Source organism: Takifugu flavidus, chromosome 17 (genome assembly GCF_003711565.1).
Source record: "Takifugu flavidus isolate HTHZ2018 chromosome 17, ASM371156v2, whole genome shotgun sequence".
NCBI lineage: Eukaryota > Metazoa > Chordata > Actinopteri > Tetraodontiformes > Tetraodontidae > Takifugu > Takifugu flavidus.
In genome coordinates, this window is record NC_079536.1 from 194,928 (window position 1) to 207,500 (window position 12,573).

The following is a 12,573-nucleotide window of genomic DNA, read 5'->3' on the forward strand; positions in this document are numbered from 1 at the left end:
CACAGGAGACCAACGCAGGAGACCACACAGGAGACCAACGCAGGAGACCAACGCAGGAGACCACCGCAGAGACCACAGGAGACCACCACAGGAGACCACAGGAGACCACAGGAGACCACCACAGGAGACCGCAGGAGACCAATGCAGGAGACCAACACATGTGTCCACTATAACTAGTCCTCCATGCGTCCAACTATAACCAGTCCTCCATGCGTCCACTATAACCAGTCCTCCATGTGTCCACTCTAACCAGTCCTACATGTGTCCACTCTAACCAGTCCTCCATGTGTCCACTATAACCAGTCCTCCATGTGTCCACTATAACCAGTCCTCCATGTGTCAACTATAACCAGTCCTCCATGTGTCCACTCTAACCAGTCCTCCATGTGTCCACAATAACCAGTCCTCCATGTGTCCACTCTAACCAGTCCTCCATGTGTCCACTCTAACCAGTCCTCCATGTGTCCACTCTAACCAGTCCTCCATGTGTCCACTATAACCAGTCCTCCATGTGTCCAACTATAACCAGTCCTCCATGTATCCACTATAACCAGTCCTCCATGTGTCCACTATAACTAGTCCTCCATGTGTCCACTATGCTAACTAACCACTCTCTGAACTCACTGTCCCTAAATTCTCTCCAGTCAGTTATTTTAGACGCAGATTCTGTCGTGTTTTAACGTTAAACAAAAGTCTGTCATTTTTATTTTGGTGAAATGTGAATGAAGATGTTGGAATACCTTCTGCAGCAACAGTGACAGAGGGGGGGCTCACGGAGACGGTGGTGCAGGTGGTTCTGTTCTCGTCCTCTCCAGCCCGACAGTCTGTTACTCCATCACACAACAGGCTGGTGGAGATGCAGGAACCATCCGAGCAGCCGAACTGCTCAGGACCACAGGTCACTGCCACAGACCAGGTCATTGGAACACAGTCAACCACACAAAGGCGCCTTGTGCTCTCCAGGTTTTACCTCTACTTGGACATGTAGCTTCATCTGTGCCAGAGGGACAATCGTCGTGTCCATCACACACTCTGCCTGCAGGGACACACTCGTCGTCGGGACACTGGAACTCCGCTGGTGCACACACACATCTAAAATGAAACCAGGATGACAGTTTGGAACCTGATTTCATTCTGGTCAATTCCAGTGGAATTCCACCTAAGAACATACCCCCTCTCATCACTCAGGTCCCCACAATCGTCGTGTCCATCACAGCGGTGGAGATAAAGAATGCAGCGTCCTCCCGAGCACAGGAATTCCCCTCGGTCACAAACCACACCGCAGTCTGCAGGACAGATTGGGATTGGTCTAGCAACGATCCACCGCTCCGCGCTCCGCACGTCTGTTTGGAGCTGTGCTAGCGCGAGTCTGTCCTTTTTACCGTGCTCATCAGAACCATCAGCAAAGCCACAATCGAGTCGGCCATCGCAGACCCGGCTGGCTGCCAGGCACTTCCCATTGGCGCACTGGAACTCCCCTGGTGGGCAGAGAGGTGTGGGGGGGGCTGGTCCACAGGGCTCTTCGTCTGAGTGGTCAGCACAGTCGGGATGGCCGTTGCAACGAAGAGCCAGTTTCAGACACGGGCCACTGCAAGATGGGGAGCAATTCAGTTCATTCACTTCTGTTAGAATACTTCAGGTATGCTAGCACACACACACAGTAGTCACAACGTTAGCATAAAGCTAATGGTCTCAGAATAGTGAAGGATTTTAACGCTTTCTCTTATAAAAGAATACAAGTTTGTAGTAGAACTGAAGCCCACCTTGGAGCGCTGGAACATTGGAACTCATCTGGAGAACACGTAGAGAGGCAGACTTCATCTGAACCGTCACCACAGTCGTCTTCGTTGTCACATACCCATTGGGAGGGGATGCAGCGCCCCCTAGCACAGGTGAACTCTGTCTCCAAACATGCTGGAGAGGGAGGGGGACAGGGGACACCTTCACACTGCCACAAACCCTCTCGGCAGGAGCTTCACAGAGCAAAACATGAAACCTAAACTTAATTTATGTTATTACACCTAAAAGATGAAGTGGTTTAGAAACGAACCGACCAGTTCTGGCAGTGCTGATTGATGATCGTTGTAGATGGAAAAAGTGAGCCCTCCCATTCACATGGACACTGAGGGGGGTCCACACAACGTTCTCCTGCAGAAGGACACCTTCAGCAAAGAGTCCACGTGGTCGAGCCACTACTGATACCCCCATGATGTCAGGACCCCAGAACATGGTGGGAGCAGCCTTTCTAGATGTTCTGCTTTAAGACAGGACATCTAGAAAGACCATGTTCTGATGCCAGGACCCCAGAAATGCTGGAGAAGGGAGTTTTTTCTGGTAGTTAGAGATGTTTCACCTCTCACCCAGGAGGCTTCATCAGCTCTAGCTGACCGCCATTCACACATGGCCACTAACCAGCCCCGTTATTAATGAGGGGCGGAGCCACCAACCACCAGGTGACTGAAGCTCCAAAGGTGCTCGTGGCTCCTGAGGAGCAGAAGAACCTGGAAGTCCCCAACAGTCAGCTGGAACTGATGAGACCTCCTGGACGGAGGTGAAACGTCCTCATGGAATTCCACCCATGATGAGGGGTGAACCAAGAACTGACAGGATCTTATTGTTAAAGATTTGAAGTGGACCCATCGGAGGTTGAGTGTCATTAGAACACTAAACAGTCATTGAAAAGTTCCTGGGGAAAAAGTATTTGGTGTTGACGACTCATGCTGTCTGCATCCAGGGGGTTCTGCTGTCTAATTTCCTCTTTCTGGAATTGTCTCACCGTTTAGGACCATTCCGGGAGGACAGAAGCAGCCTTCTACACAGGAGAACGCCCCACACTGAGACTGTGGACCCTGCTGGAGATGAGGACACGAGGGGGAGCAAGCCGGTCCACAGGGGTCGTACACCAGCCCGTTCTCACACTGCAGAGCTAAAGGAGAGACAGTGAGCAGGGTCAGGGTCACGCTAGCGTGGAGCTCTCATGGCTGTGGAGCTGCGACGTACGACAGAGCTCCTGGGACCGCCAGCGGATGTAAACCCCTCTGCGGTTGCATTCCTCAGCGTAGGCAGCGATGGCCGTGCACAGGCACTCGCAGTCGCCGCCTGAGTCGCACCTTCAACACGCAGGTGAGGAAAGTTCTGGTGTTCTTACACGAGCGCATGATGCTCCTCCGCCTATTAGTGCTGTCACTCACCCACAGGCGTCAAAGACGCACCACTCGTAATACTGTTGGAAGGCCACTTCCAGGTGACACCGAGAGAACAGCTCCTGGGTCAGGACCGCACATTTCTTCCTGGCCCAAGTCACTCTGTGTGGATTTAACTAGACAAAGATCAAGTTGTGCGTTTTCTTTCGTGCTGCAGCTCAACATGTGTGAACACAAGTCAGCAAGCACGTTGAACTCACAGCGCACGGGTCCCGGAGGTCCTGGTCTGCCACGTCGGGGCAGGACGGACTGACCTTCCAGGAGTTCCCAAACAGCTCAGCGGTCGACTCAATGATGCCCTGACGTGTAGTGAAGTCGTTTTCTGTATCTCCATCAAAATTTCCACACAAACCTCCCACCTGTCCGTGAAGGTGGGCTGCCAGTCGTACATAGACGCGCATACCTGGACACAACAGGAAGGCCACACAGATGCAACAGCCTGCACCTACAGCCCGGAGGATTACAGCTATAGGAACTTTAGGTCATCTTCACCTCCATCCCATAGCAGAGAAACACCCAGTCTGGAAGTGAGGGAGACAAACATGCCGACTCTCGAGAGAGTCAGACCGCTGCCGCTGTACGACTTTGGCAAATTAACTGGCATCCCATTAACCGTGACAGCTTTCCCTGAAAGAAAGAGGAGAAGATGCAGCCTCAAGAACCCCACGCGTCCCTTGGTCAGCCCTCGTGGCCACAGTCCTACCTCTCAGCAGATGGATGACAGTGTTTCCCAGGCTGAGGGTGACTGACTTGGTACAGGTGACGCCCGTGCTGCCACAGGGGACGTTCTCCGCTGTGACGCTGAACAGGCCGCTGGTCTCCCTCACCAACACGTACTGGCAGTCGCCCAGGAAAGAGTAGTAGCGACCATCGAAGGTCACATAGTGGGGGTCACCGGTGGCCACGCACACGCCAGCGCAGGACGCCTGGCTGCAGTGCCAACGCCGCTCCTTACAAACACTGCAGGCCAGGACGGACAGGTTATGGAGGCGCACATCAAAGCAGGAAGGGTTAGGGTTCCAAGAAGGTGGCGCTTCACTACCATGTGTTGCAGTCTTTGATGATGGTGTCATTGCTGGAGTACAGCTGTCCGTTATGATGGCAGGGACATTCTTCGGGCACAACGCAGAGATCTCCCTGGAAGAAACAACCACATCAGCAGCGCCATCAGGCCAGGATTAAGCTGCTGGACGCGTCAGATCACAGCATGCATTGGAGCCCTTGGCCCCTTTTTACAGGATGTAGCCCTGCACGCTAGCTAGCTCGCTTACGCTAGCTGAAATATCAGAACTTTCCACTGAACGTCCCAGTTTGCGTAATTTAAACTGGAAAAAAACGGGGTTTATAGCAGGGTTTGAGTGACACAGCGCCACCTGCTGTTAGTGTGGAGCAAAGTCCTCAGGTTACTTGGACCCAGAGTACGTCCAGGCTAAAACATAACGCAGGTTTCTATGCTTCATTGGTTCCTCAAGCCTGATTTATTATAAATATGTTGTGGATTTCCTCGAGGATTATTTTCACTGTGGTCAATCGGGAACGATGGGACATTTGACATGTTGAGTTTTGGAATGAATTTAGCTCTGTAAATATAAAAAAATATTTTAAATTATTTGGCAACCAGCACAGTTGTCATGGCAGCTGTAGCTAAAACCACTTCATGTGTAAATAAATAATAAGCATTTTCATTCAAAACCTGCCTGTAATAGTTCATGTTTCTTTTATTGTTCTTTAAATGGCTCCGTTAAAGATGCACATTTATTCATTTCTGTGCAACTGGCTGATTTTGACTGATGCAAATAGTCGTTTATTATTATAGTTAATATTATAGTTATTATAGTTTTTATTATAATTATTAGTATAGCTATTATTATAGTTATTATTAGTTATTAGTATAGTTATTATAGTTATTAGTATAGCTGTTATTATAGTTATTATTAGTTATTAGTATAGTTATTATTTCACCTACCAGTAACACGGTTCCCTGCGGACACACACACCCCGACAGCGGCTCCCTACAGCTCCACTGGGCCACGCCAGAACCTGGGTGCTGGCCCGGAGGATCGAGGCTGGAGCAGGTGAGAAGGCAGGAGCGAGGAGAGTAGACCAGGGACCCTGGACAGTGATTCACCTCTGTACATCGCTCCTGTGTGCAGTTAAAGTGGCCCTTCTCACACACGCTGGGGAACAATGACAGAGTCAAAGCTGAGCGCATCAGTCCACAACACCAAGAACCCTAATAAAGCCTAACCCATCCCATAATAAGTGTTTAGATTACTGAGGATTATTCCTATGGTGGGGGGACACATCTAGAACTTCTTGTAACTGGCCAGTGTCCAGCGAACACTTCTCACTCTGTTTTTATCTATTTGTTCTTTATTAAATCAGGAGGTTGCTGGTCGGGTATCGAACATCTAACCAGCGTTCGTCCCTCAGGCGTTAATCCAGAGATTTATTAATAATCTATGAAATCTTCCCTTGTCGATGGCTGTGTGGTGAAGAGATGTAATGAAATCAACCTATCCTGTATCAGGACGCAGGAACATAGGATGAGTTCATCAGGACGCTCACACCACCAGACTCTTCGGAACGTGTCATTTTCCAAACCTCAACAGCAGGAAAAGCTACAAAATCCCTCTGGACAGTTTCAGGATACTGTCCTGCCATGTTTGATGCTTGAGGAGGAACGTGCCTACCAGGTGTTACAGCTGTTGTGGACCACCACCCCGGGCTGGTACGTCTTCCCGCCGTGCACGCAGGGACACATGCTGATGGGCACACACTGTCCTCGCTGGTCCTGCATCAGTCCTGGTGGACACTGGCAGCCCGGGACACAGGTCCTGAGACCAGCTCCCTCCACCGCGTCCTCACAGTTCAAAGCATCTGCACACGAGTCCCCGCAGGCTCGACCACATTCCTGGTAAATCTGCCCCCCGGAACACTGGACCGCTGGGGACAGTCCCACAGAGACATTCAGAGGACGCTCACCCAGATTTTATCCTGACTGTTACTAAAATCTACCTTCAAATAAGGAAACAGCAGACAGAGTCACCAAATTAGCAACTGATAAAAAGCAGTGGAACCAATAACCGACAGTCTAGAACCAATAACCGACAGTCTAGAACCAATAACCGACAGTCTAGAACCCATAACCAACAGTCTAGAACCAATAACTAGACTAGAACCAATAACCGACAGTCTAGAACCAATAACTAGTCTAGAACCAATAACCGACAGTCTAGAACCCATAACCGACAGTCTAGAACCCATAACCGACAGTCTAGAACCCATAACCGACAGTCTAGAACCCATAACCGACAGTCACTAATTGGAGCTTCCTCCATCTGAAAGGACGTAAAACCAGAACAATCCGGTTTCTTACAGCGGGGGTCATTGGGAAGCGTTCTAGAGGTGTGAGCACTTACGGCAGAGGGTCGGATCCCGCCAGGGCACGGGGGCGCCCTCCTGGGCGCAGTGCTGGGCGTAGGCCGCGATGACGGTGCAGTGGCACGCCCGCTCCGGGGCACATGCACACGCCTCTGACAGGCACAGGCGGTGATAGTGCTCCCTGTCCACCACGTCATGGCAGGCCTGCAGCAACAGAGGGCAGAGGGCAGGAGAGGCTGGCGCTGACGGAGGGACACCTGCGCTACCTGGAACACCTGCGCTACCTGGAAGGCTGCGGCGTGCACGGCGGAGCACGCCGCCTCGGCGTACTGACGCTTCTGGGCGAAGGTGGCGCAGGCGTCGGGGGGAGCTCCTCCGGGCAGGAAGCAGCGCTCGCTGGCGAATTTCTCTGCAAACGAGGGCACGTTGTTCTCGATGTCTCCATCTGGAGTCATGAAGTCGTCGTGTGGCGTCCAGGTCAGGGTGCCACACAGACCGCGCACCTACACAACGTGCACCTTTAATAATGAAAGGCCACACAGACCGCGCACCTACACAACGTGCACGTTTAATAATGAAATGAATGAATCTCCTCCTGTCGCTTATTAACTCATGATTGGGATTTTTATCCAACAGCCATGATGGGAAGAGGCTTCCCTGGAAGTCTGGACCTTCTACACCTACGCTGGGTCAGGGTTAGGGTTGGGTTACCCTGGTAACCCTGGTAACCCTACCCTAACCCTGGTAACCCTAACCCTGGTAACCCTAACCCTAACCCTGGTAACCCAACCCTAACCCTGGTAACCCTGGTAACCCTAACCCTAACCCTGGTAACCCAACCCTAACCCTGGTAACCCTGGTAACCCTGGTAACCCTAACCCTAACCCTGGTGACCCTAACCCTAACCCTGGTAACCCTAACCCTAACCCTGGTAACCCAACCCTAACCCTGGTAACCCAACCCTAACCCTGGTAACCCTGGTAACCCTAACCCTAAATGGAGTTTGACATTTGACCTCTTTCAGTTTTCGGTGATATTTGGGCTTTTATGTCTCAGCACCTTTTTAGCAAATGCTGGCTGCAGAGAGATGAGAGCCAGAGGTCCGTCCAGGTACCAGAGCAGCTGGGCCCCAAAGGCCTGGATCAGGAGGAAGGAGGAGGAGGCCCGACGCACCGCCAGGTCCCCCGTCACCACCGGGAGCGCCTGGCTCTTCCCATTCAGGGTCACTGCACCTTCAGGGAATGAATGAAGGTTGTGGTGTCAAACGAAAGGCTCAGGGAAGATGAGCAGCTGAGTTAGAAGTGTTGGAGTTCAGAGTTTTAGAACCTGACCAGTATCGGTGATGGTGACGGTGGTGTGAAGCGCCGTCACCGAGATCTCCCTCAGATACCCCACGTGCCCTCTTGTTGCCCCTGTTGCTGCCCCTCTGGCTCCCACAAACTCTCCACAGCGCACGGTCACCATCAGTTTCCTGTCAACATAGTCCTAGACACACAAATGGAATTAGGACACCACCACACACACGCACCACACACACACACACACACACACACACCCCCCCCACCCTCACACCCCCCCCCCCACCCGCACCCCAGCCCCCCTTAACCCCCCCCCCCACCCACCCCCCCCCCCCACCTCACCCCCCCCCACACCTCCACAGCAGTGAAGCGGCAGTCTCCTCCTCGTAGCGTGTAGCTCTTCTTATCAAAGGTGGTCACCTGCAGCGCCCCCATCAGGCGGCACTGGACGGCACACTTCTCCCCGGTACACTGCCACCGCCCGGCTCCACACACACTGCAGCGAGAGGGGGGGGGGGTAGATTAGGACGGGGCAAAGAAAAACCCCCCAGGAGAGCAACAGCTGTACCAGGTGTTGCATCTCTGCTGGATGCGGTCTCCTGGCTGGTAGGTGCGTCTGCGGTAGAAACAAGGACAATCCTCCCTCCTCAGGCAGTCGCCCTGGTGCAGATAGAGACCCGCTGGACACTCACACCCCCCCACACACTCCTCTCTGCACTGCCCCAGGGCCGCAGCAGCCCCAGGGGGCTGGGCAGAGGCACAGCTGGGGGGGCAGGACGACACACAGTCCGAATATACTTGACGCTTGGGACACGTGCGACCTGTCAAGGCAAAAAGGGAAAAAAGGTCTTTAAAATTCACCTTGAACGACCTTCAGGACGTGACACACACGATTCATCCCATAGTGAAATATTGTCAAGCATCTCCAACAAGAACTTGCACCGTGTCCCAACTTTTCCTACCACACAGGGACGCCGTCCTCCAGGAGACGATGACGTGCTGCTGGGCGCATTCCCGGGCGTAGCTGGCCAGAGTGTCGCACACCGCCGGCGCCCTCTGGTGGCCGGGCAGGCTGCAGTACAGATACAGGCACGTGTCCACGTACACCGCCGGGTCCACCTGGAGCACAGGTGACTGTTCAGCACTTCAGGAGGCTCTGAGGTCTAGAGCAGAGGGGTGTGTGTGTGTGTGTGCGTGTGCGTGTGTGTGTGCGTGTGTGTGTGTGTGTGTGTGTGTGTGTCTGACCCGCAGGTGGCAGTGTGTGAAGGGCGTCTCCAGCAGCCGGTCACACGCAGCCTCGGCCTGATGACGGAGGCTCGGACCTGCTGAGGCGTCACAACTGTGGCCCAGTTCAGCAGCATCACTGCAGCCCTGCAGGGAGCAGAGGAACGCCGAGGCGGGAGGGTGAGGATCCACCAGACCATATTATTATTAAATATCAGATTATTACGCAAATACAGGAAAGCAGAAGGGAACGCCGACGGTGCACGACTGCACACAACTGACGTGCACCATCGTGACGGTCTCACTATGGATCACCCACCCTCACATGCATGGACCTGGAGGATGGACAGTAGCCCTCTGTCTCTCTGTCTCTCCATCATCCATCATCCACCCATCCATCATCCATCCATCCATCCATCCATCCAACCATCCATCCATCCATCCATCCGCCACCCATCCATCCATCATCCAACCATCCATCATCCATCATCCACCCATCCATCATCCATCCACCCATCCATCATCCATCCTCCACCCATCCATCATCCAACCATCCATCCATCCATCATCCATCCACCCACCCATCCATCCATCATCCACCCACCCAGATGTGAGCCCAGCAGCAACACTTGTCTTGTTCTATTTTAACAACATCTGTTAGAAGCTCCTGATGTCTCTCCTTTACGATTCCCAGATGTTTGAACCCTCCGAGGTCACGGCGACGCTGCAGCCCCTCCCTGCTCCATGTGGCTCCGCCCCTGAATGAGACGCCAGCTCATCCAGAGTTCCTGCCTGAAAGGCAGTGTTCTGAAGGTCGTCTGAAGGTCGCCATCCTAGCCCAGGCCCATAGAGACTGAGCTAGCACCACCCTCAGGATGTTGTCAACAAATGGAACCAGACTCCACGATGGAACCAGACCCCACGATGGAACCAGACCCCTCGATGGAACCAGACTCCACGATGGAACCAGACTCCACGATGGAACCAGACTCCACGATGGAACCAGACCCCTCGATGGAACCAGACTCCTCGATGGAACCAGACTCCTCGATGGAACCAGACCCCACGATGGAACCAGACTCCACGATGGAACCAGACTCCACGATGGAACCAGACTCCTCGATGGAACCAGACTCCACAGAGCTGAGAGTCTACAGACCCAATCAGCACTGAAGACTGTGGCTACACAGGAAGACAGCGGTGGACTCTAGACAGCCAGGGACGCTCCCACAACTGGAAGACTTTTGTCTTCCGGGATGGACAAAAGTCCAGCAAACAAGAGCAGAAAGACTCTCAGCTGCTCAGAAAAGCCGTGGTCGTGGCCGCCAGGGGGGGCTACTGTGTCCCAACGCTGCAGGGGGCCCAAGCTGTTGCTGCAGGACGTCACTGTGATTTACTTTAGTAACATTTGACAACATTTGTCACTTTATAAATGTGGACATTCACCATAATTTAGGGTTGGCTTTTAGCAGATTTCTTGCTTTTTGAACAAACATTAAGCTGAAAGAAGTTGTCTGTTATCCAGCGTAAACTGTCCCACTATGAATGTCTCTATGAAGCTGAACCTAAGCCTAACAAAGAGACATTTATGGAGTATTTCAAGTCGTACTTTGTTCTGCTGGTCAGGAACTTTCCATGAGTTTCCAAAGCTGGCAGCATACTGGGACACACGCCCCCCCGCTGTGGTGAAATCATCTGCATGACCAAGACACAAACACATCAAGTGGTTAATACAGGAAAAAGACAACACAAAAACATTAAAAGAGCTGTGGAAACTCGTCTGTATCGGATTCTTTCAAGATCCTGGCAAACATGTGTGATGTGGAGGGAAAGTGTGACTTCAGTTCGAGGATATTAAAGGAAAAATGAGGGCATCTTTGCTGCTGCCATGTTGTCTGTTGTCTGTGTAGATCCTCAAGAGTGTTGTTGAGTGTTGCGTGTTGTTGCACATTTCTCACCGTCAGCATCGCCGTTGTAGACTCCACAGAGCCCCCTGGTGGCCGACAGGTGCTCTGCAGTCACGGTCACGTAAACCGTGTTGCTCAGGTCAAACTTCACTCTCACACCCAGGCCACTCTCCACAAACACAAAGTCCCCAAGCCAGTAAACACTTACACCTTCATCAAGAAAATCATTTTAAAATGTAAATTTAAAGAACAGTCAAAGGAGCTGAGCAGGTACTTTAAAAAAAAGGAACCATTTTGGAAGAGTGCTTCTCCGTTGGGAACCGGGAGGCCGTTCACAGTTAAATTCTTATGATGAACTGACACCAAATCCAAACCAAACATCATCTTTAAAGCCTGAGAAGATAGAAAATATCAAACAATCACAGGTGTATTATTTCCTGGTGTGTTTCAATAACGCTGCTCTATTGAGTGAGTTTTCCTCACCTTGCTGCACCGCCCTCCCCCGTCACACAGGGTTGTGATGTAAACTGCCCAGGTGCCGTCGGTGGATGAGGCCAGCAGGTAGGTGCAGACTCCTTGGAAATGGAAGTGCTTTCTGTCAAAGGAGCGGTAGTGGCTTCCACCCCAGGACATGCAGGTCGCGGAGCTCAGGAGCACTCTGGCACTTCCCAAAAGACCCCCACGCACCAGCGGGGAGAGCTGAGAGTCTGCTGGGGGAGGGGGTTAGGTACCAGGGAGATGCTTGGACGTGTGTGTGTGTGTGTGTGCGTGTGTGTGTGTGTGCGTGCTGCCCACCAGTCAGCAGAGTGTACGAGCAGGACAAGCAGGTCTGGTCAGAGGCATTTTTCCAGCTCATTCCCCACCTGCTGCTGCAGCACTGCTCCATCGGCATCAGGGAGGAGTTGTGAATGCCAGGAAACTCCTCACAGCTCCACGTGGAGAAACAGTGGCCACGTGCACCCACACCTGTGAGGAATCAGCCAACGAGACTGAATCATGTGTCTCCTTAATCACAGTAGGTGTGCAGCATTTACCAGATCAAGAGCAACAGAAAACAGTGAAAATGTCAGCGAGTGATTTCAGATGTTTGACAGAGTCAGGAGCGCTCGTTTACAGGCTAAACTCATTTTACATCTTCAGCTTTGCTTCGTTTACAAGGTAAATGGGATGTTTTGCTGACCCTCAGAGCACCGTGGTCCGGCCCAGCCTTCACAGCAGCTCCTGACGGTCCTGTTGACCACCTGGCTCTCCATCTCAGGGGGTCTGAGGTCAACCAACAGCAGAGGAGAACCACGTCATGTTGAGGGTAACCCTCCGTGTCCAGCTGAGCACATCTGGCTCTCCACAGTAAAAGACTCGGCTTATTGTTCTCCATTTGTATAAGATGATATTTTGAGTGTTGAAAAGTTTGAAAGTAGGTTTTTAGATGATTTTTAAAGTTCTGACGGGCCACAAAAACCTGAAAACCTCCTGAAAGGCTGAGGTGACCCTGCCCCCCTGCCTTCCTGCCTCCCTGCCTCCCTGCCTTCCTGCCCCCCTCCTGCCTCCCTGCCCCCC

At 52.4% G+C, this 12,573-nt stretch overlaps 2 protein-coding genes across 4 annotated transcripts in view; one reads left to right on the top strand and one right to left on the bottom strand.

Moving 5' to 3' along the window:
* The window catches only part of sspo (SCO-spondin), a 57,884-nt gene that overhangs the window by 43,157 nt on the left and 2,154 nt on the right, over positions 1-12,573 (bottom strand). Inside the window, 29 exon segments of the mRNA XM_057013155.1 lie at positions 741-902; positions 971-1,092; positions 1,172-1,286; positions 1,383-1,588; positions 1,764-1,973; positions 2,055-2,148; positions 2,777-2,926; positions 3,001-3,110; positions 3,192-3,319; positions 3,404-3,606; positions 3,696-3,830; positions 3,907-4,163; positions 4,246-4,340; positions 5,170-5,380; positions 5,897-6,149; positions 6,626-6,791; positions 6,872-7,090; positions 7,647-7,819; positions 7,919-8,072; positions 8,240-8,381; positions 8,454-8,706; positions 8,848-9,004; positions 9,131-9,256; positions 10,719-10,804; positions 11,068-11,226; positions 11,307-11,409; positions 11,500-11,723; positions 11,812-11,982; positions 12,197-12,279. Coding sequence (XP_056869135.1) covers positions 741-902; positions 971-1,092; positions 1,172-1,286; positions 1,383-1,588; positions 1,764-1,973; positions 2,055-2,148; positions 2,777-2,926; positions 3,001-3,110; positions 3,192-3,319; positions 3,404-3,606; positions 3,696-3,830; positions 3,907-4,163; positions 4,246-4,340; positions 5,170-5,380; positions 5,897-6,149; positions 6,626-6,791; positions 6,872-7,090; positions 7,647-7,819; positions 7,919-8,072; positions 8,240-8,381; positions 8,454-8,706; positions 8,848-9,004; positions 9,131-9,256; positions 10,719-10,804; positions 11,068-11,226; positions 11,307-11,409; positions 11,500-11,723; positions 11,812-11,982; positions 12,197-12,279 — 4,667 coding nt within the window.
* aoc1 (amine oxidase copper containing 1) overlaps positions 12,104-12,573 on the top strand; it is an 8,230-nt gene continuing 7,760 nt past the window's right edge. Inside the window, exon 1 of one of the 3 annotated variants that reach the window (XM_057013154.1) lies at positions 12,104-12,363. The gene's annotated coding sequence lies outside the window, so the exon portion shown is untranslated. The remainder of the gene's footprint in view (positions 12,364-12,573) is intronic. The other 2 variants (XM_057013152.1, XM_057013153.1) reach the window with 2 other exon arrangements.